The sequence below is a fragment of the Aythya fuligula genome, chromosome 11 (genome assembly GCF_009819795.1).
Source record: "Aythya fuligula isolate bAytFul2 chromosome 11, bAytFul2.pri, whole genome shotgun sequence".
NCBI lineage: Eukaryota > Metazoa > Chordata > Aves > Anseriformes > Anatidae > Aythya > Aythya fuligula.
The window spans coordinates 10,400,242-10,423,779 of NC_045569.1; the positions used below are offsets into that span (position 1 = coordinate 10,400,242).

Here is a 23,538-nt window from a genome sequence, read left to right on the forward strand (position 1 = left end):
TGGCAAAAAGAAATTCATATCTTCTTTTTTTCGTCCTTTGGTATTAAGTCAAATCCTGAAGAATTTGAAGCGGTTCTGAAAACCTGTGACCTCAAACAGTTATTTCTTCTTGATTGCTCGGGCTGCCTACTTCTATGTTGCTGAGAGCTGGGCTGGCACGGTGGGAAAGCTTTTAGAGAAAATGAAACGTCTCTGTTTTGTTGCCTTTCAGCAGGGAAGCAAGTCATCAATGCCTTCCCAAGGGTGAGCTAACTAGGAAGCCTTTTAAGATGCCTGGGTCTGGCAGAGGAGAGGTAAGTTGCAGTTTTCTTATTTTCTCTTTTAATTGAAAAGGGGAAAAAAAATCCCAAACCCTTATTCTGCCAGCTTTCCCTGAAGTGCTTTGGAGAAGAGAAATATAAAGCACAAGGGTTGCGCAGGGCTCTTGGGGATGGGGGGGATGTCACATTAACGCAACTTTCACACATCTTGAAAAAAGCCCCCGTAGCATTAATGTGTAGCAGCACAGAATTGCTCTGGATGAAAAGGATCTTGCAGTCCTGATGGCAAACACTGTAGTACGCAGTCTTGTCTTGTTTGCTTTAATGTCCATTTTAGTAACATCCATTATTGTCCCATTTTCTCCGTGCTGTCTTGGCTTTTGTTTTCCTGGTTGTTTTTGCACTACATGTAATAGTGTGTGTCCTCTGTGGAGTGCAGTGTTACTCAGCATTGTTGTAAGGCTGTACTTGAGCTACGCTATGATGCCAAACACTGGTAGAATCTCCTTTTATAGAATCTCCTTTTATTTTTAAAACCTTTTTTTTTGTTGTTGTTATGTTTTATCATTTGGTCAAGCAGGTTCCCAGACCGACCCATAAAAAGAAAGCCCGCATGGCGCGGACGCGCTCCGATTTCTTGACTAGAGGTACTTTTGCTGATGGGGAGGGGGATACGGAGGAAGATGATTACGATGGCAATTTTGAGTTCCTTCTCTCCTCTGACCAACCTCCTCATCCTGAGACAGGGCCTGCAGCCCGGCTCGGGCAGGCCTGTTACAGTGACTCCGAAATGGTAATTTTCCAACGTGTTGGGGCTGGAAAAAAAAGGGAGCAAGCAGATCTGCGGGAGCGTTTCTTTGCTAACCTTAGCTGCACGGATCCTACACTGCTTCTTCTCCCACTCACACAGATGTTGTAGATGGGTAAACTCGGAGAACACAGCAGAAATGAGTACAAAACAGAAAGGGAAATTATTTGAATTTCTGTCAGCCATGGGGATGTTTGCTGGCATGATTTAAGAGAAGCTTCCATGGTTTCCATAAGTTTTAGGTAGCATTGCAACTCATTGCACGGCTACCTTGTTTGTTTTTTTTAACTAGGATTACCTCCATTACAAAATCCCACTAGGATCCTTTGGCTCTAGCAAAATTATCTACAGAAATGCATAGAAAAAATCAAGGCAAACACTGGACAAAAAAGTAACAGAACAAAGAAAACAATATGAACCTTGCACCTCCTATGATTTTTGATTTGGTATCCTTACCTAGGGTATCCAATGATTATTCAGTCCTCAATTATTGGAGTAATACTGGCAGATGCTGTCTTTGAGAAACAAAAACCTGTAAATTGGGCAATAAAACACAGTGTGTTTTTTTTGTTTTTTTTGTTTTTAAAAAAAAAAGAGAGAAAAATCATGTTAGTGGTTCTGTCAGGGAGAGATGGCAGCCTGGATAAGCTGTGTTCAGAAAACCTGAGAGGTTTCAGGAGTGGAAGAGGACAGTAACTTCCACCTCTCTCCCAGTTTTTCTGTGGCAGGAGGTGGCAGAGGTGTCCACATAGATGTACGGATAAACCCAAAGCAGTGTCTCGTGCCATAAGTGCTCACATTGCCAAAGATCCAGCAAATATCTCGTGTGATCCTAAAATCTGCCTTTGCAAGAAAGGCAGATGGCTAAGGAGGGCTTTTCGTGACTTTTCTGTTAGCAGTTCTTATTATAAACAACACGTTTTTCCTCACTGGGAAGGAGCAGAGTTTCACAAATTCCCTGAATTTTTAAGGTTACTCATGTTAAATTTTCAAGGGTTTTGAGCCAGGAATACTTCAAGTGCTATCTGGCAGAAACGTGATTGAAAGATGTGGCTCTTTGAACTGAACTCACTTGGCTGTGTTTTAGTTCATCTCCCTGTTTTTATAACAGGAAAGGGAGAATTTTACAGAGGAGTAATATCAGGACCAGCTTTTATTTTTTGTCCCCTATTTGATGAGAAGTCAGCTTAAATAAACTTGCACATGCAAATGCAGTGCCTCCTATCCTACACCTTTACTTTCACTTAAGGCGCGTATTTGAGGACACAATGAGAAAGAAAATGTTCAACCCCCCTACACAAAAGAACCAAAGACTCTCCATTAAGATGGGGAAAAAAAATAGGGAGGAACAGGAAGCCAAATCTGGAGGTGTAGGTCCAAAACCAGCTGTAGACCTGTAGGAAAGCCACACTTGCCTGGCGTGTCCCTCTGTAAATGCTTGGTGTGTGCAGCCAGGAGCCCAAGGGAGCCTTGGCAAGAATGCAACAAACTTATCCATGATTGATGCTAAATGCCAGCATTTTCATCTGGACTTCCTTCTGCCACAGTCTCACTGTCTGGTCGAATGGCACATGGACCTGGTCCCTGGAAATGCTGGAAGCAGCAGCTCAAAAACGTGGCAAGAATCCTGGGCTTTGCCGTGCTGTGTTCCTGGAGGCTACCCTGTTACAAAGCCCTAGTTTTTTAGCCGTAGAAGTCTTTTCCACTGGCAATCTCTGCTGAGACGCGAAAGGTGCTGGGCTAACGCTTGGGAATCTCCATCCTTGGGAGGGACCTGGCTCATCCCACTCATTAGAGATGCTCCTGGGCCTCTGCTCACCTGGTTTAACAGCTCTCATTGCATGCAAGTAGTAGTAGGTGCCAACTGTATCGTCTCTCCTCCTGTATCCCTCTTCTCTGCGCTCCATCACTAGCTCTAACTGGTGGTCGGGCTTAGCCAGCGGTTTCGCCTTGACGCAACCCCTTGTGCGGTTGAGTTCTGCTTTCTAGCAAATGTTGCTCGTAAAGTTGTGTGCCCAGTGGTATCGTATGTCTGTATGTCTTGACCACATGTACAGTGTTTCCGTCTGTATTCTGTATTGCAGGTTTGGGACCAGCTCTTTGGCTTGTGGCTTCTCTGTGTTAGGATCGCCACACCCGTAGGGCAGAGCTCTTTAAAGCAGCAAAATCCAGGGCTGCTTATTCATATTTATTAGCAGAGCCTGCTCGGGTGTTGCAAATGATGAAGCAGCCTATAATAGAGCAGTACTGGTGCATGTTGGTTTGGGTTCAAGTAGGTGAATGTGTGTGTAGCCATATCCCTCGTGTCTTGTGATGCTCACATGAAGACGCGCCAAGCAGTCACCACACGCAGGCTGGTTGCCCTCCTAGTGAATAGTTTATTCATAGGTTTCCTGCCCCCAGCTACAGCTTTCCAAAAAGCCTCTTTTGATGTGCTGCTCGATGGCCAAGGGCTGCTGGACACACAACAGAGATCAAGTGCGACTTTGTGAAGTTAAGCATGTGATGAGTCTCCAGCTGTGCTGGTGTGAACCCGGCTGTTTTACCCTTTGGTTTCACGACCACCGAGTCAATGGTTGAGTGTCACCAGCTGGTACTTGCAGGCCCACCAGAGACTGATGCTCCTGACCTAAGTGCAGGGTAGCCCGGAGCATCTTCAGCCAGAGCTGAAGTCCAAGGTGCACCAGTATATAAATTGGCTGCTTAAGGTACGATTATCTGCAAAGAGCCAAAGTGTGTTTAAGGATAAAGGGCTTCCTGACGAGACCAAGCCTTCAAAGGTTGCCCGAGCTTTTTGGCCAAGGATGTACCTGCCTTGCAGTGAGACAAGTACAAGTGGGAGGAACAGTTCCTGGCTGTGGTCAGTGCATATTAATAGCGGTTGTGTTTTGCACCTACGCCTGGAGAACTTCCCTCCAGCTGATAGAAAGAAAGCCTTGGTTAAAGAAACCACACCAGAAATACCTTCTGCATATATTTCCCTTCAGCAAAGGCTCTTAGAGAGGGCCCTGGATAATGAAGTGGTGATGTATTTTGCTCCAACCTCCGTACTAAAGCCATGAATTGACTAACAGCTGTCTGAGTATCTGTCATTTGTCGCCAGCTGATCCCAAGCATCCCTGAAGAGCCAGCCATGGAAGAAGAGCTCTTGTCCTCAGCTGTTCAGAGGCAGTGTTGCACTTTAGGAAGCCCTTCAACACAGCATGTAGCACTGCTGCCTGCTGGGACAAGTCATCTCACTTGGCCTCTTTTTAGCATGGGCAAACAAAATACAGTTCTTTCAGAGTTAAAAAAATAAAAATAAAAATTGTTCCCCTTTTGCTCCATGGGATGACTACAGACCCCCTGGATATCGTGGTTTGCACGCACATGGTGCTTTGTGGTGTTCCCTGTATGGAAGAGGTCTTGTCTTGGGAGCTGAGAAGGTTTCCTATCCAGCTGAGGACCTTGCCCTTCACAACTTCTTCGAGGAGTCCCTCAAACAGAAGGGTCTCATGCCAAAAATGCCTTCAGTCCTTCTTTCAAATCCTGGAGAGTTTGCAATGGTAGCAGAGGAAACACTGATCTATAATAGATAAAAAATAGGGGCAGAGCAGGGAGAGATTGTAGTGGTAATGGCCAGAGGGTGATGGGGAGGTGATGTCTGGTAGGAAGTCTCATCTCCCCACAAAGCCTGCCTTCAGAGAGAGGCATGCAGTCCTTGAGGCGTCTACATGTGATGAAAGTAAGTCCAAAACTTTATCTTTAGTCTTAATGATGAGGCTATGCGCCACTTCCATCCTGTCATATGCTCTGATGTCAGGGAGCATTTCTTCTCCATGGTTTTATTCCACACTGGTAAAGACGAGGGCTGTTTTCAGACCCTATCCATTAACATCCAGCGGGCAGTGATGTCCCTGCTGCGTTTTGCTTTATAAAAAGCCCTTTTCAACAGAATTTCACAGATTTTTTTCCCCTCTCTACCCTGAAATGTGTCCCCTCATCTCCCAGACAAGCCAAGGCAATTCCAGGAAAACATGCTGAATCGCCTGCACAGAGCAATCACAATGTCCATTATGCCTCTATATTCAAGTACTTCATTATTGCTTGTATTATTTGGCATCCAGTTATTCCTTAGTTGTTTAATTACCCCCAGTCATTTTAACTTTGGTCCTTGGCTCACAGATATATCCCCCTGATGAAGAACAGCATTTGTGGCATGTTTTGATTAATAATAATAAGAAAAAAAAAAAATCCTTCAGTTTTGTCTAAAAAGTGCATTACAGATGTGATATCATAGGGGCAAATATTTTAATAGGGTCACTGGATGGAAATCATTTTCATGGGTTTCAAGGTCCTTTTTTCCCTTGCAAGTCTCCACAATTTATATGTAATCATCACCTAAATGTAAGAACAACAGGAATAAGAAACCCTTTGATGAAAGCAGCTTTTTCTTTTGCAGTGGCAGTGTTGCCTTGTGTGCTGCCATCTCCTGGCTGGCAGGGATGTACAGGGGTAAAAAATAAAGAATGGGAGAGTAAGTGTGGTAAATGTGACTGCCCTGCCGCCCATAATTTATTGAATTTTATATGAAATGTTTTTGACGGAGGAAAAGGCAATGCTTAAAAGCATGGTGCATTAAGCTGAAACATTTGGGTAAAGGGAAAGCTGAAGAAGAGATCTCCCAGATCATTTCATACAGCCTGATTCCCTGCTTTCCTTGTGCTGAAAGGCTCTCTTCCAAGAGCCAAAATGTATTAAAATATATATATATAGCAAGAATATTTCTGGGCTGCACGCTGCCAGGCTGCCTTTGGATGGCTTCCTCCTCCATGCTGGGTAAACAAAGAGAGATTTTAGTAATATTTCCCAAGATAAAAAACGTTGCTGATATAACACAGTGGTGGAGACTTTGTGAGTGTGTGACAAGAGAGGGACTAAGGTAACATCTCCATTTTTGCTGCCTCTTGGGACGTGCTTTTTGGATAGCAGCTGCTAGTCATTAAAATACAGCGTCATGGCTGTGGCCTCTGCAGCCTCTGGGGATAAGAGGAAAGCACCATCACTTGCCTTGTCTCCTACAGAGTGCAAGATAATGGAAATGGTGCAAAACTTATCATTGTATAATGCAGAATAATTTAAAGCCACATTTTTAGAATTTAGTAGATATTATTATTCATGGAACCCTGTTAACATTTGATTATTGCAAATTCCTGTCACCCTTAAAAATTATCCCAGGGCATTTAAGGAGGTGACAAAGGCAGAGAGCCTTTGTATTAAAGCTGCTTAATCTCTTATTTCGTAAGGGTACATTTTAATGTGTCCTTGGCACAAAGATTTATTTTTTTCCTTCTGCAAAGTCTCCAACAAAGGCTGAAGGCAGGCTCTGCTGGGATGTGTCCACAAGACTGAGGTGGGGAACACCACAAATCACTTAAGCGTGGCTAACGATCGCAGCTAACGGGGCTCTTCTCGGCCGGAGAGCTGGGCTGCCCAGGGCAAGGTGACTGAGCAGTCCTGTGTGCTTGGTGAGGAGGAAGGTTGGACTTAGAGATAGAATTGGAGTAAGAGAAATGTCCTTTTGTTTTAGAAGCCATTAAAATATTTCTGTAGTTGAAGGAGCTGCAACTAGCTCGACAGGGACATAGATTTTCACCTGTAGGCAGATAGAAATAGAAATTTCAGTCATAACAGAAGAAATGTCTAATTGTTGCTTAAGGAGTTCTGGAATTCCAAGAACTGTCTCATTTTTGAATGATTCATCCTTGAATTGTTACAGACGGTGCAGCGGTTCACCTCTGGAGAAGGCCAAACAAAACTCCATAAAACCATGTCTCAGGGGGAGATCGGGAAGCTGGCGGCCGCGCAGAAGACCCTGGCCCCAGATGGGAGGTATGGAACGTGGCTGGAGCTGGGGGACGAGTCCACCCCGAGCCCTTTTTGATTTCCTTCACACTGCTGAGCTGCACTAGTCCCCAGCTTGGTGGTTTTGTCTCAATCAGCCAAAATCAGAATGAGTTACTTGTCACATCTCTTCATATGTGACACAAACACACCCAGTTAGAAGGGGTGATAAAGTTCATGTCACAACAAAGTTTTGAAGCCATATGCCAGGCATCCCATCTCAAACCACCCAACAGCATACATGAGACTTGGAGTTTCCTGCATTTCCTGGGGACAAATAGCCTGATTTTCCTGTTAGCAGTTGTACAGATTTAGCTCCTGCTAAAAGGATGTGAAGGTCTGGGAGAGACTGTAGGTAGTTTTGACTCGAAGGACATTTTCCCAGTTAAGGCAGTTCTTTCCACAAATTATTTCCAGGTCTCAACGAGCCAAGATGAGATTTTGGGTGAAGGGAAAGCAGGGGGAGAAGAAGACCCCTCGGGAGAAGCTTGCTACACAGTCTGAGCTGCTGGAGCTGTACGCAGAGCAAGAAGCACCCAACAGAGAGATGATTTCTGGCTTGCAGCTTGGTGAAGGTGAGTGCTGGGTGAGCACGCAGCAGGGTCACGTGTGTAAGGGGCAGAGAAATTGCATTTGCTGTCATGGCACAGATAAAATGTGGAACTGTTTTAAGCCTGGCTTTGCACTATCTTTAAGTGTAGCCCCGTGTATGGTGGCTTGGGTTAAGATGTAGAACCGATAAGTTCGTTTATCTGTAGGGTCAGGATACCTGTAAATTAGAATACCATGTATGTTCATATGGTCTAGCTGAGGATGGTGTAGGAAGAAGAGTTGGAAAACTGCACAAATTGAAAGGACGTGCTGTTTAACTTCTATTGACTTCATGGGTGACGTGAACACGAAACAGCAGTGAGGAAGTTAGATGCTACAAAATGGGTCTGGAGGAATTCAGAAAACATTCAGAAAAGATAGTATGTGGCAAACCAAACAAATACTATTTCTTTCAAAATTTCTATGAAGTTTTACAAGTAGGGATTGTCGCTTTGTTCTGGGAGGCAGGGGACGAGGACAGAGGACAAACTCTTCTCCATGACCCCCTGAAGCCAGCTGTGTGCTGTCACCAGCACCTTCCATCTTCCACTGTGGAGCTAATCCTCCAGGCAGCTGTCTGGACACCAGCAGATGTTTCCCCTCTTGATAGAGGAAGTAACCAATGGAGACGTGACATTTAATCTTCCTATAAGCACTGCACAGTACTTTTCTCCTCTGCAGGTTTATTCCAAAGCCTATCTCCTTATTTTAGTGACAGGACTATTTTTCCTTTGTGTTACCTTCCCGTCTTGCTGCTGGTGCAGCTCTGGGAGTTGACACTAGATTTTTTACTTACTGAGAATTCATCTGGAGCCGCAGAATTTTATTATTACCTGAGAACAAACCCTACTTCTCTTTCATACCATGCATGGAACATGGGGAAAAAGCATTTTTATTGCTTACAGCTTCATCTCACCTAATTCAGGAGATGCTGAAAAGCAAAACATATTGCAGAGCTTCAGTGAAATCAAATACCAAACAATCATTGCTACAGCATTTTTGGTCAGGCAGAGAGCAAGTTAACTAATCTGCATTTTGTTCTTTTTCTTCTTTATTAATGACCACCCGTAGAGTTGGGTCCTCACCATCTGACACCCCCGCGGAGTCCTGAGCTGTCAGGAATCTACCGGAGGGAATTTAAGGAGAACAAGGAGCCCTCTCCCAAAGTGAAACGCAAGCGCAGCGTCAAAATCAGCAACGTGGCTCTGGAGCCCGTGCAATGGCAGAATGACTCCCTGCAGATCATAACCAGTGCTAGCGACCTGAAAAGCATGGATGAGTTTCTCCTGAAAAAGGTAATGCCTGTCATTGCTGCTCCAGCTAAATCATCAGAGAGTGGATGGAGGCAACAAAACAGTATTATCTTGAAGGCAGCAAGGTGGAGCTTATAATCCACCTAGGGGAGAGCTTTAGTTGCACTCCCAAAACTGCGAAGAGTGCACAGTGTGCACCAGGGCAGGCTTGGGAGAAAAAATGGGTGCATTGTGCGTGCACAGCACGGTTGTTTTATGGGAGCACCGTAGCTTTGGTACTTCCACTGCTTTGAGCAGCCTCTGGTGGCATCAGAAATGGATGACCCAAGAGGGCAGAAGCTGAAGGCTCCAGGGAAGCATTCATGTTTTTACGTGCTAAGTTTGCACGCAGGAGAAATCACCTGGTAGACACACGTAGTTATTAACATCACCTGTCTGTGGTGGAGCAGCTGCTCATTTAATAGTGCTCCACCTAATGCAGTGCTCTGCCACAGCACAGTCACATCGGTGCATTACACCCTTTGTTTTTTTCCCAGATGAATGAGCTGGATAATGAGGACAGCAAGAAGGACACGCTGGTGGATGTAGTGTTCAAGAAAGCGCTGAAGGAATTCCGACAAAACATCTTCAGCTTTTACTCCTCGGCATTAGCGGTAAGTGCCTGGATGGCAGGTGGGAACTTCCACTTCCAGGAGAAATGAGATGCTGTGAGTCTTGGTGGTAGAGATGTTGCTGAGCCTTATTCCTGGTCTCCTTATCCCAAAAGGAAGATGCTTTTCCTTTGTATTCAGTCCCACAAAGCTGTAAACTTGGACTAATGCTTCCTCGTTAGCCAGCTCTCAGTATACTTTGAGAAGAGATTTCTAGTCCCTTCAGTACAGCTTGCTGTCAGTCAAAGGGAGATGACAGTAAGTCAATAAATTCCCATTTGCCACCCAACTTGTCTGGAAACCTGTGGGTTAAAGTTGTGAGTTGTGAACATCTGAGGAATGTGGTGCTCTGCTCTTCTGCTGCTCCAAATTCTAGCAGTGATTGCTGAGCCAAGCCATTTGATTGCGTGAAAAGTTCCCTCTGTGGTAATATTTGGTCTGTCATTTGACGTGGCTTACAGCAGCTGCCTAGATTTCTGTCCTTATATTCTGTGCGCTGAGAAGCCACCCTGACAAAGGTCATGGAACAGCTCTCCATTAAATATTTTTTTCTTTCTTTTAATCATAATTGTATTTTCCCCGAGCAGTTGGAAGCCAGTCAAGCTAAAATAATTGTCTGGAGCAGAAGAGGCAGTCTGATGTTTATAAAAATCCCTTTTCTTTTTGCTTCTGTTTCTATAAAAGATGGATGATGGGAAAAGCATCCGCTATAAGGACCTGTACGCCTTATTCGAGCAGATCCTTGAGAAGACCATGAGGCTTGAACAGAGGGACTGGAGTGAGTCTCCAGTGAAAGTCTGGGTCAATACCTTCAAAGTCTTCCTGGATGAATATATGTTAGAGTACAAACCCCTGGACTACACCGCAGTGAAGGTAGCCAGCATTTTCTCAAGGTCCTTTAAGATTTGTGAGCTCTCTTTCTGTGGGGCTGTGCTCTGTGCAGACACCTTGAGGTCTGTTGTCTTCTCTCCTTTTGTAAGCTGGGGTGGACAACATAAGCCAGCACAAGAGGAGGAGTGAGTCATTGGTTGTGTTTCACTGGGCTCAGCAAGCCTGGGATCATATCTGGGTTGAGCTGGGCCTTGGCCGCTGCCAACACGTGCACTTTGTCTCCAGGGCAAATCTGCAACCATCTGTGGATGGTTGGAAAGGCATCTCCAGTCTTTGAGGGATGCGTGAAAGCATCGTCTCATTTTTCTATGAGATGTTGTGCTTTCCTAGTCTCTTGAGCTTTTCCCAAGTAACCATATGCATCATTCTTAGTCTGGTGGCAGGAGCAGGCTACGTGGTAGTGACAGTCCTCAGGGCCTAGGTACAGTTGGTCAAGCAGTTGGAGCTCACACTGTCTGTTACAAGCATGAGCTCCTTGCGTTCTTCTCCCTGCTGTCTTCAGGGACCACTCCTGGGTCTCAGGCTGGGCTTGGGAGATGGTGTTTCTTGTGGAACAGGGAAAGCAAATATCCCATTCTCCAGTTCTTCTGCTGTGAGTCCTCCCCAGGCTCTCTGCACAGGATTTCTTCTGAGCAGGCTGAGCATCAGCTCCGGCTGCAGTGCTGTGCCCTTGGGTGTCTTGCCTGAGATCGGAGAGCTTTAGGTCACAGGTGCTGGACTTCAAGCCAGAGCAGCAGCTAATCCCAGCTCTGAGATGGAGATGGTGACAGTTGGCCAGGGGATTTCTGAACGCCGGGTGGTTGGTTGCAGTAGGAGCATTTCTTGGAGTGGTTTTCATGGGGCCGCAGGTGCACTGGAGGATGGGGCTGGAAAGAGGTGGAAAAAGTTAGATATGGGACCTCTGCGGGCTTTATGTGTGGGAACTGCCCATAAACATGCTTGACTCTTTTTAATACCAGGTGCCAAAAACGGAACGAAAAAAGAGAAGGAAAAAAGAAGCGGATGTGGTGAGTTGAGCACTCTGGGTCTGTGCGTTAAAGAATTTATGTCCTTTTGGCCAGGATTACAAGTGATAAGAGACCTGCTCATGATATATCCTATGGTGAGATCTGAATATCCCAGCCCAGTGAATGTGCAGACTTGAAAAGATGTGCTAGAAAGATGGACAGGATAGATTTACTTTGCTTGTGAATGGCTGTAGGCAAAAGCAAGAGGTTGTAAATCAGCATTTCTGTTCAGATCAAGGACTGGTATAGGTTGTTCTCTGAAAACATGTCCCACATCTGTCAAGGCAGTAAATATGTCAGGAATTATTATAGAAGAACTGGGAATGAAGCAGAAAGTGTTGTTCTGGGTTTCTGCGTAAATTTAGCGCATATCTTATATCTCTGATAGAGTTTTTGCCTGAAAGATATAATAGCACTGGGAAAGATGCAGAGCAAAAAGGGGCCATGGATGTATAGATAAGCTTTTCAACATGGAGAGGTTGACCTGTCAACCACAGTCAAATGCAGCTGGTTTCTAACCTGCTTGCAAGAAGGTTTGTTTCCCATGCAGGCTGGATTTTTGTCCGAGCAGCCCATGGGGTTATTGGTCCAAAAAGGAAACACAAATAGCAGGCTGGTTCTATGTAAAAGCCCACGTTGGAGAGCAGGCCATGTCAGGCTCCCTGTTTTGCAGCAGACTGCATCCAGCTCTTTTTCTCACCACTGGATCTTTTCCATCACAGGTGGAAGAGCACAATGGGCACATTTTTAAGGCGACCCAGTACAGCATCCCCACCTACTGTGAATATTGTTCTTCCTTGATCTGGATAATGGACAGGGCTTCTGTTTGTAAATGTAAGCATGCTCCATTCGGCTTTTTTTTTCCCCATGTATTTCTGTTACAGTCTTGGGGTTTTGGGCTCTGAAAGATGTTTGCTACTGTTTTCTATAACCCTACTCTCAAATATTTGGGATTTTTCACATTAAAATAGCTTTTGAGACAGATCTTAAGGATTTCTGAAGTCCACTGGTAAGTTCATACTGGCATTCCTTCCAGAACCTACATTATGGTTAGTTCTGTGCATGGGGGCTTTGCATAACGGATCTTAACCCAAGTCTTCAAACCGTTCAAACCATGTTTAAGTTGTGTTTTCAGAAGGGATGGTAAAGAAAGCCTGTGGCAGCTATGGCAAATGTACCCCATGGCTTCAGCCTGTGGGATGGATGCTGTGGGTCTCATGACCATCACAAGGTCACTGGGCTTAGGCCATTTGACCTCTGGCTACTTGAACTTTTGGGGAGCCCAGGAAAGTGGAAGAAGAACAGGCAAGGTTGAGACTTTTTTTTTTTAATTTTATTTTTTTCAATGATTCTCTTATTAAGTTGAAAATATCAGCCCTGTGGTGCTTCAGGCTGGTATCCAGTGCAGGAAGAATACAAATTAGGTGCTCTTTCCAACCTCTGAGTTATATCCATGTCTGATAGCTCAGAGTGACTCATGGGCTATTTTCTGAGTTGATCTGTCAGGTTGTGTGTGTTTTTTTTTTTAACATTTCAGGGACTTAAATATAGGGCCTTTAAAATTAAAGGCTTCTTTTTCTTTTTTTTTTTTTTAATTTGAAGAATGCAAATTCAACATGCTTTTGACATGCACAAATCCTAAGAAGAGCTACTTAATTCACATTTGTGCAGAGGTCTGAAGTTTTGAATTATTAAAAACTATTTTTTCTTTGTTGTAGTATGTAAATATGCTTGTCACAAGAAGTGCTGTCTTAAAACCACGACCAAGTGCTCCAAAAAGGTAAGTTTTTCTCATTCCTTTTCTCTCATTAAATACCTCTCTGACTGTCATCTCAATCTTTTTTAGTCTTTTTTAACAAATGCTTACGAGCACAGAACTTGGTACAATGCTTGCAATAACCCTTCATCGAGAGAAGGTTGAGCTGGAGCTCCCTGGAGGTTTCTCCAACCACTGCTTTTGTGACTGCTTGTATTTCAGTAGTAGTACAGAGATGCATCAAGATAGACATCTGCCCAGTCATGCAGCACCTCTTGCAGTGATGTTCCTGGCTTGTAACCATGCTGAATAATTGAAAGCTGCCTCATTTTATAGCTTTTGAGTACTTCAAAATGTGGTTGGTATCAAAAGGTAACGTTTTTGAACAGTCAGTGCTACACAGAGAACTCTCAATGTCCAGCGCATTTCATGGCACGCATTTTTTTTCGTTCTGTGGTGCTGCAGTTTTGGCTGCCATGATTTTGTGTTTATTCTTAGAAGGTCAGGATGTGGCCGGTGGGGTTCTTGCAATCCACAGCCAGAAGCATAACCCGCTACAGCACCCGCAGCCCTAGTTTTGCAAGGCTGAAGCATTTGTTCCCAGTACAAAAGGCAAAAATACAGGTTGTTCTTCACCCTGCTGCTCCCTGATAGGGCTCCCTGCACAGTCCTCAAACAGCCACGGCACTGCAGCTGAGGATGAGGACAGCAAGAGGAGAAGGGTGGGTGGATGGTGCTGAAGCACTTACTCTGCTCATTAGAGGTGAATTAAGTATTGTTTACCGCATTCAAGGATATGTTTGACAGTGAATGAATGCAGCAGGTCGCCCCAGCTAACAATGAGTCATCAAGCTTTCTTTTTTTGTTTTGAATAGTTTATTTTGTGCTGCATATGCCCCCAAAATAATAATGCAGGCAGGATAATAATGTGTGCAAAGCTTTATCAGACCCTAAGAGGCTTCTCAGGTGTACAGTCTCCATAAAGCCTTATGATTACATTTTTCCCAAGGAATAATCTGAATATATATATGTAAATGTGCATATATATATGTATATATTAATATATTTGCTTTGATACAATATTTCTTCTGCAATTTCTCCCTTTCTGGCAGTTCATCTCTGTAAGAGTTGGGAATGGGTTCTCTGAGGTTTTGTTCTACAAACCTGTGAAGTTTAATGAGATCACTTGATTTTTTCAAAGACGTTCCCTTGCGTATTTTTAGACCTTTTGCATCTGTGATTTGAGATCTGAACAACCGAGCCTCCTCTTTACAGGGAGGAGACCTCTAGGCTTTGCTAGATGCCTGTTTCACAGGCTGGTCCTCATGCTCTTGGGTCTGCAGTCCGATCCCATCATCTTGGCCATGGTTCCATCACACCCGCCCAGAAACGAAGCAGGAAGGGAGTTGAGGCCATGAAAATTTTGCAGGACAATAGGGGAATTTTGCAGGAAAATAGCACTATCTGAAGTGAGTTTCTTATTTAAATGTTGTGAAAGAGATACTGATGTATTTGCCTAAGTTGATCTTTCAGTCCTTTTTTGTTCCTCTCTATGAAAAATGAAACCTAAAAATAATTGCAGCTCTAAATGGTTGCTCAGAGATGTTTGGAACCTTCTCATTTCCTGTTTTGTTTTGTGTTTGTTTTTTTTTCTCTGCACAAGAAAGTTTTGGTACTGTCCTCAGGGAAATAAATTTACAGTGTCTCTGTTTGGGCAGTTTGAGGTCCTCCTGTAGAAAGGCTCTGGCTTGTCTGTGCTTGGTGGATTAACGTTTTTAGGGTTGTTTTCAGCAACAGAGTGCCACAAACTGTGTAGTATGCTTTAAGAAGGATGTCTTTGTTTTCCGGCTATGGCCGATTTTGTAACTGCTTTCTAACCTTGTCCCAGAGTGAATCTGTTTCTCTAGATTTACAGTGGTGAGCTTGAGCAAATCCTGAGCTCATTTCTCTTGGTGGATGTGAAACTGCTTTTGCCCTTGCTTTGTCCATGTCTCTGAGTTACTTGTCTTCCCACTGGAGTGAAGAAGCCTGTAGCATTTGTGGCGTCACATCGGATGGTGGTTTCGGCAGCCAAGTGGGCTGGTAGAAGAGCAGACTATGAATTTCAGCTGGTAGCTGGGACTAGATGTTCTCCACCTGCTTCCTGGGGCATTTTTGCTGCAGAGCATACCATGGTCATCTTCCTCACATCATCTCATGAGGTTGATAATGTTTTCTTTGATGAAAGGACGACATTGAATGGGAAAAGGTGTAGGAGCGGTTGTAAGAGGAGCTGTGACCTGTTTCAGGGTCATCTTGCTCATCACTGCATTGCAGTGCGTGCTGTCTCACATTCCCTTTGCTGGTACTGGGTATTTGTGTCAAAATTTTGTTAGGACTGCTTTGTGCATCATCTTCAGGCAAGTGAAGTCATTCCTGGAGATGATGCTGGAGGGGCAGGAGGTGAGAGGAATATGCCCAGCTGCTAAGAACACTGTAACCGTGGTGGTTAAATGAAGAAAACCCAAACGTTTATGACTTCAGGTGCATGCCCAGAGTCTGATTTTGTGTTGCAAGCTGGGACTGTGCACATTTGTGAGGCTGCTGGTAATAGCAAAACAACAGGTTGAGGTTAAGGTCCAGGGGTGTCCTGTCCTTCTTTGCTTGTGACTTGCAGGTAAACTGGATGGTTTAAAACAGCCTGAACATTGACACGTTGCTTTCTGGAAGGAATTCTGGAAGGAACTGAAAGAATTCAATTCTTTTGCATTTTTCTCTTCCCTGTCAGTATGATCCCGAGCTCTCATCTCGGCAGTTCGGTGTGGAGCTCTCCCGGCTGACCAGCGAGGAGCGAGCTGTGCCAGTGCTGGTGGAGAAGCTGATCAACTACATAGAAATGCATGGGCTGTACACAGAGGGCATTTACAGAAAATCAGGGTCCACCAACAAGATCAAGGAGCTGCGGCAAGGACTTGATACAGGTAAAAGGGAAAAGCGACAGAAGACCTGGCTTGTTATTTGTGGGTGCAACACCAAAAAAAATTATAGTTGAGGGAAAGCTCTGTCTTAGAAATGGTGCCAGCAAGAAAAGAAATCCTGATCCCACCCAAGGTTCTTTACCCTGGAAAATGTGTTTTCCTCTAGTCTTAACCTGTAAAGCTGAAATCAGATGCCAGATTTCCTGCTGCTGAATGCAGTGTGGTGGCTCAGGGATGTTTTCTGTCATAGAGGTATAGCTTACCCACACACTGGCTTCACTTACAGCTTAATATTGATCATTATCTCTTGTTTTTGTGCCTTCTTCTCAATGCACTGCTGAACCCCAATGAACAGACATTGATAATGTGAATTTAGATGACTACAACATCCACGTCATTGCCAGTGTCTTCAAGCAGTGGCTCCGAGACTTGCCCAACCCTCTCATGACCTTTGAGCTGTACGAGGAGTTTCTGCGGGCGATGGGTAAGGGACATCCTTTGCCACCGAAAGAGGGTAGATTTAGACTGCGTATAAGGAAGAATTTTTTCACTCTGGGCAACATCTTCCCAGGTCTCACCACCCTCAAAAAAGTTGTGGAGCCCCCCCCCCCATCCCTGGAAGTGTTCAAGGCCAGATTGGATGGGGCTTTGGGCAACCTAGTCTAGTGGGAGGTGTCTGTACCCATGGTGAGGCATTGGATAAGGTGATCTTTAAAGGACAGATCATCTCCAGATCATCATTTCCTAAGGGAAATGTCAGCTGCTTTATGTGCCTAATTCTTTACTTGCTCTTCAGTCCCAAAACATCTGATTTTACCCAGTCTTATTTGTCCAGTTTCAAAGTCTGTTTTTTTGCTGTAAGGGTTTGTTTGCTTTGTTTTTACTCAAAGACACAAGCAGTTCAGCCCTGTGTATGGTAACATCCGTTTCCATCAGAGTTCAGCAGATTTCAACCTGCTATCCAGGTCTGTCTTTTAAATGGTGATCATAAGCATGAAGAATGTACCATTTTAAACAGGAGAAAGAAATAGAAACATAATATTTTTAGCAGTACGGTATGCTTTACAGCTCCCGGCTCTAAGAAACAACCCTTTCAAAAAAAAAAAAAAAAAAGTGTGTTTGAGAGCGTGCCAAGTGCGAGGAGGGCAGAGAGAACCTGCTGAGAGAGGAATGAGGGGGAGGAGAGCCCTTGCTGCAGCCCCCATGGCTTGGAGATGTCTTACTGATGGCGGGGGCTGCAATGAGGCCTCCAGCAGTGCCCGTGACAAGGCTGTTGTGTTCTCTGCAGGCCTGCAGGAGAGGAAGGAGACGGTGCGGGGAGTCTACTCAGTCATCGACCAGCTCTCCCGCACCCATTTGAGCACTTTGGAGCGCCTCATATTCCACCTCGTCAGGTAAACAGGACCAGTGGGGAGGCTGCAGCTCCTTATTGCCAGTGGCAGAGGCAAAGGAGCTGCCTTCATCCCTGGCTTCTCTTGTAATCCTTGTATTTATTTATTGTTTTATTTTAGGATTGCCCTCCAGGAAGAGACCAACCGAATGTCAGCTAACGCCTTGGCTATCGTCTTCGCTCCCTGCATCCTCCGCTGCCCCGACACGACGGACCCGCTGCAGAGCGTTCAGGACATCAGTAAAACAACCACGTAAGATGTGGCGCTGGGCGGGATGGTCCAGCTCCTGCTCCGTGGCTGTGGCCACGTCACCACTTACGACTCAATAACCTTTAGTACTGTCAGATGGCTCAGAAATAGAGAGCTTTAGCCTGGAAATGACAAACACTGTACAGCTTTGCATATTAACTGCATCTTAAGGAAGTATTTAATGTTTTCTCAACAGCCAAGCGGTGGTTAATGGGGATTATTAAGGAAGGGAGGATCCACCAGAGCAGATCAACTCGCTCTCCAGGATTTTAAAACATGCTCTCTCCATCCTTCATGCCCAGCAGATCTTAGCAGGAATAAGTGAAGTTTGTGCTGATGTGGTTAATCTCATTTAGACAACTAAGTCTTTATTCTTACTTAATTTGCTGGGATTTTGTTTGTTTGTTTGTTTGTGGTTGTGGGTTCTTTTGAGAAGAAGATGAGTTTTTTTGGTAGGCAGCAATACTGTCTACTTAGATTTCTTTAAGGTATTTGACATAATTGCAAAGGTTTTACAAAAAATGAAGCACTTGCACAAATTCAGTCTGTCTCACTAAGTAGATTTAAAAATGGATAATGGAGACATTTGAGATGAACCGTAGTGGGAAACCATCCAGTGAAGGGCTGGGCTACTGAAAGAGGTTTTTAGCCTCCAGTAAGTGTATTAAAATTGTTGAAGACCAGAACGTGCTTGGAGACCCACCTCGTAGGACCTTTTTTGGCCTTAAATACCAAAAACATTCCCACTAGACTCCCCTGCCTACCTCTGAGTGAGTTTGAATAAATCTCCTAAACTTGTCCCAGCAAGGGATTTCATTGTATTTTCTCTTGTAGACTTCAGCTATAGCACATCCTCTAATTTTATTACATGGAAAGTTTTTTTTCCCCAAACACGATCCCAACAGCATTAAAAAGTCAGTTCAGACAGCTAAATGAGCTTGTGTTGCTGCGTTACTGTCTCAGCTGCATGCAAACAAGTCTGTGTGCGTTTGCAGCCCAGAAGCAACCTGCCTTTCACAGGTTTGCATCTTCCTCTCCTTGTCCCATCTCTCCCTTCCCAGGGCAGGAGTTTCTCTGCATTAATCCTTGGGGGTCTTTAATTCCCCTAGTCCAAGTTCCTTGGTCCATCCGAAGTCCTTTACTGCCCTTTTCAGGAAATTTCCTTGGGTTTTTCCATCCTTGCACGCTGGAGCTCTCAAGCAAGGCAGATCTTTGTGCCAAGCAGGGGCAGCTCAGATAAAATTCGTTCTGACACCAATTTTCTCTTTTCGTTACCCTCAGCTGCGTAGAACTAATTGTCATCGAGCAGATGAACAAATACAAGGCTCGTCTCAAGGACATCAACAGCCTGGAGTTTGCTGAGAACAAAGCCAAGAGCCGCCTGTCCCTGATCCGCAGGTCGATGGTGAGACACTGCGCCCGTCCCTGCTGCTCACGGACTCGTGTCCCCTTCCCTGCTCCAAGGGAATTTGCAGCCAGGAGGAGATCAGGTGTTCCCGTGGTGTGTCTGTCACAGCCCCGGAGGATTTCTGTCTTGCAGCAGGGAAAGTCAGACCTCCCTCTGGCTCTGACGCTCTCTTCTCTCCTGTCCTCTCCTTTCACTCAAAGCAACCCTGCCTTACCTCCCCCTGCTTATTCCAGCCTCCCTGCCCCCTTGCACCTGCCAAACCATCCCACCCCAAGCAGCACAGGACCCGTGCCCAGCCCTATGGCAGCTCCCCGGGTTTTCAGGGAATTACACAAAAACAAGAGTCCAGCAAAGGTGATGGGGAAAGTTTGCCAGAAGCCTGAGAGAAGACACCGTGGAGATGTAGTGGCTTGAGCTCAGAGGCTCCTGGTTACATTTCAGGCTTTATTTTACACACTTGAACAACTGGGTTCTACGTTGAATCAAGCCTTTGTTTGCCCTCTGCTTACAACCACCTCACTGTCACCCCATGCACAAACACCGGGGAGACCTGGACCGAAGCAAGCCATAACCACGGCCTTGCTTCGTCCTCTTTTTGGTGCAGACAAGCTCAATAATGCTATCCAAACCCAAACTGAGCTCCCTCAAGGCTCCTGAACCATCTCATTGAGCTTCCATGCTTCTGGGGTGAGCGACGGTGGGGTCTGGTTCCGTCTCGCTCCGGCACACCAGCAGGCTGCCGACACGCGCTACGTTTGGCTTTTTGGCTGTGGGATCAGGACAGACTCGGCCTGGGTTCATGCTATGGGGCCGAGCTGCCCGCTGTTGCCCTTGGGGCATTTCTGACCATGGGTGCTGCTTCTGGGACTAAGCCCAAGCAATTCCCGGAGTCGTTTTGCCAAGCTTGGGGCTCGGCTGTGCGCTGGCGCAGGTGCAGCAGAGAGCTGCCTCACTCGTCCCGGTTAAAAAAAAAAAACAAAAATGAACAAAAAATGGTTCTTTTGGAGGGCGATGGCATGTGCACTCTAACCTTCTGCTTTCCTTTTCATGTCCTCTCTAATCCAGAAACCCGTACTAATTGCAGTTAGATTTATGAGCATAACCCGCAGTTCAATCCCGGTATGTATTAACTGCACGGTGCTCTGTGCCAGCCGCGTCCCTCCATTGTGTGTGACCGCCGCTCATTCCAGCCCTGTGCCACCGGCCATTGTCCGTGACGTTCCTGTCTTGTCCCTGTGCAGGCGCCTCTCTCGGACCGGCCAGTTCCCACCCAGAAGCAGGAGCGGTCGCATCTGCCGGGCTCCCCCACGGGCTGCCCTCACTGCATGCAGCTCTGTGAAAAGCAGCTTTTGCCCTCACATCTTGTTTTCCTTTAGTGTTTTTGTTTTCCCATTCTGTGCTTCTCTGACTTTCTCTTTCTTTGACTCTTCCACCCACGATTTCTGCTCGGGATGCATTTAGGCACCGTGCCGTGAAGCCGTTGCATTGGCTACGGTGGGTAAATCCTGCAGGCTGTGGGGATGGCGAGGCATCCACCAAAGGGCTCTGGATGCGAGGCCAGCTGCACCCTGATGGCTGGGACAGCCCAGGATGAATCTGGGGACCCAGCAGCTCCTGATGTCCCCACCCCTCCCTCACCTCTCTATCCCAGCATGAGCCACTGCAGCAATGCACTCCTCAGTGAGACTGTGGTAGACAAAGGATAGACACAGACCACAAACGCTGCCCTAGGATAGGGGGAAGCTTGTGGAGCTGTTTCTCTTTACACCACTTTCAGCCCATGATGCTTCTCCCCACCCTTCTGCATCCACAATTGTTTGGGGAAAAAGGAGACCTGGGTTTGAACCATGCCACCCTGGACACTGTTTTGCAAGCCCTCTGCTCAGCAGCTTTTGGAGCAAACACCAGTCTTAGCAGACGCATTAAATACACCAGAAAGTGGTGTTGCCCTCATCTCAGCCCAGACAAGCGCTCGGTTGACGCAGGAAAGCCAGTGGCAGAGGCGCAAGCCCTTGTGCTTTGAGCAAACGCACATCCGAGCCGTCAGGAAATTTTCCACTCGCAGCAGCCAGGAGAGGAGAGGGCTTTGCTGAAAGCCCACGTGTACATCGTCACCGCAGCATCCGCTCGCTGCTGACCACCCCGTAGGCTGGGAGAGCAGTACACGAGGTGCTGGGGATCTTTGGGAGCTCAGGGGTTTTTGCTAATAGGATTCAGGTGGCTGTGCCTCAGCTCAGGAGCCCACGTGATGAGGTTGCCATCAGAGCAACGTTGCTCTGGGGCGCAGAAGCTTCTTTGCGGCTGGAGAAAAGATCTCCCAGGTGCGACACTGGGAGATGAAAGGGTAAAATGGAGCAAATCTCATGTCTCAGCACCAAGCAGCAGCATTTGTATGGGGTGGAGAACTTAACAGACACTGCAGATGGAAGAAATGCTCAGCATTGCCTCCCACAAGAGCTGTGTCCCATTAACATCAGCATAGGGATGCTTTGCAGCTTGAAGAAAGATCCCTGCTCACATTTCTGATAGTTTTTTGCTTTCAAAGAAAAAAAAAAAAGAGTCTCTTTTACCATGTTCTGGGCATGTGGATTATGAGAAAGACCAAGAGGTGTCCCAGCTACAGTGCTTAGATATCCTTAGAGAAGAGAAGATGGATTGCACTGAGCTTGCGAACAGGGCAGAGTACAGCAAGAACTAGAAGGGGGATCCGTATTCACTGCCTAAGAAATAAAATGATCGTTTGAAGGACAAGGGCAGCTTTTGAGTGGAGTGGAGGCAAGTGATGGGTTTTCTACCTTGCATTGGTGTCCTAAGACATGGTCAGCTCAGGATCCTGAATTCAGAAGATGAGTTGTGTTCAGTTACAAGTCAGTCATGATTAAAATCTTTCTAACCTGTGTGCCCCAGTAGCTACTACACAGCATCCTTCATATCCAAAACCAGTATTTTTCTTTTACCTTGTGGAGCAGATCTGTGGAGCTGTTCCTCCAAAGTTAAAGCAGAGGCCAGCTGCATGTGTATCCATCCATGATACCTCTGTTTGAGAACTTTTTCGTAGTCAGAAGGTTTAATACTAGTAAAAATCCGTGATTTCTCAGAGTTCTTCAGCACAGGGGCTGCTGGCATGGCTGCATTAAATCTCCCCTTAACTGCAGGTGCAAGTCAGTAGCTGTGGCACTGCTGCATTTGATCATCATTTTTGAATGATGTTTTCCCTGACCATTCATTTTTGCCGCTCTCCAGCTGTTCCTCACCCACTTTTCTCATGCAGCGCTTCCTCCCATTTCCCACCTGATTAGCAGACCCTCCTCCTCTTCAACCTGCCGTCCCGTTGCACCATTGTGTTGAGTCTCGTGATACCTCCCTGCCAGGGAGGGTGAGCCCCCCAAGAACAGGCAGTGTCTCCGTGTGCATGCCCGCATTTCCTTCCATCCAAAGCCAACACTGTTGTTCGCTTCGCCCAGATTTGTAGACGCAGCATGTGCTTGGCTTTTTTTGGGTCATGTGTAGCTGGTCAAGGTGCGTTGGCTTCATCTCTGCCGTCCCCAGCGTGTTGAGTGCTCCTGGTACATCTCCCAGCTGGGTGTGTGATTTTGAAGCCTCTGGGGTGCAAGCAGAGGCTGGGGCCATCCCCTCTGCTCCTTGGGAGTGGAACACTCAGGGGAGAAAGCTGCTGTTGCCTGAGATGTCCTGCAGGCTTGCCAAATAATCCTGTTTGGTGGCTTGTTTGACACCAATGTTTATCTCCAGGGCAAAGGACGCATACGGCGTGGCACCTACCCCAGCCCGACTTCTCCTGTCGCCGTACGCCTGCCCTCAGTGTCGGATGTCCCTGAAGAGACCATGAGCAGCGAGGAGGCCATGGAGATGGACGTCACGGAGCAGCAGCAAGCAGCCATGCAGCAGGAGGAGAGGGTGCTGACTGAGCAGATCGAAAGCCTGCAGAAGGAGAAGTGAGTCTGGCCTTCAATTCAAGCCACGCTCACTCCCACCCCCAATGCCTATAGAATCACAGAATCACAGAATTTTCTAGGTTGGAAGAGACCTCAAGGTCATCGAGTCCAACCTCTGACCTAACGCTAACAGCCCTCCACTAAACCATATCCCTAAGCTCTACATCTAAACGTCTTTTGAAGACTTCCAGGGATGGTGACTCCACCACTTCCCTGGGCAGCCTGTTCCAGTGCCTCACAACCCTTTCAGTGAAGAAGTTCTTCCTAACATCTAACCTAAAACTCCCCTGGCTCAACTTAAGCCCATTCCCCCTCGTCCTGTCACCAGGCACGTGGGAGAACAGGCCAACCCCCACCTCGCTACAGCCTCCCTTGAGGTACCTAAAAAGAGCGATAAGGTCACCCCTGAGCCTCCTCTTCTCCATATAGGTTCAGTTCTCTATAGGTTCAGTTCGGGCATGACTTGAGCGTGGTTGCATTC

At 46.2% G+C, this 23,538-nt stretch overlaps 1 protein-coding gene across 8 annotated transcripts in view; it reads left to right on the forward strand.

Annotated features, from left to right (window-relative positions):
* Positions 1-23,538, forward strand: part of MYO9A (myosin IXA) — a 186,951-nt gene that overhangs the window by 160,673 nt on the left and 2,740 nt on the right. For 5 of the 8 annotated variants that reach the window (XM_032194816.1, XM_032194823.1, XM_032194822.1 and 2 more), the window contains 17 exons: positions 212-293; positions 841-1,053; positions 6,827-6,939; positions 7,369-7,526; positions 8,614-8,837; positions 9,332-9,448; positions 10,130-10,318; positions 11,296-11,343; positions 12,066-12,177; positions 13,062-13,123; positions 15,867-16,059; positions 16,412-16,540; positions 17,345-17,450; positions 17,568-17,699; positions 18,978-19,101; positions 20,170-20,223; positions 22,855-23,057. In XM_032194816.1, the coding sequence (XP_032050707.1) occupies positions 212-293; positions 841-1,053; positions 6,827-6,939; positions 7,369-7,526; positions 8,614-8,837; positions 9,332-9,448; positions 10,130-10,318; positions 11,296-11,343; positions 12,066-12,177; positions 13,062-13,123; positions 15,867-16,059; positions 16,412-16,540; positions 17,345-17,450; positions 17,568-17,699; positions 18,978-19,101; positions 20,170-20,223; positions 22,855-23,057 (2,259 nt within the window). The remainder of the gene's footprint in view (positions 1-211; positions 294-840; positions 1,054-6,826; positions 6,940-7,368; positions 7,527-8,613; positions 8,838-9,331; positions 9,449-10,129; positions 10,319-11,295; positions 11,344-12,065; positions 12,178-13,061; positions 13,124-15,866; positions 16,060-16,411; positions 16,541-17,344; positions 17,451-17,567; positions 17,700-18,977; positions 19,102-20,169; positions 20,224-22,854; positions 23,058-23,538) is intronic. The other 3 variants (XM_032194820.1, XM_032194821.1, XM_032194824.1) reach the window with 3 other exon arrangements.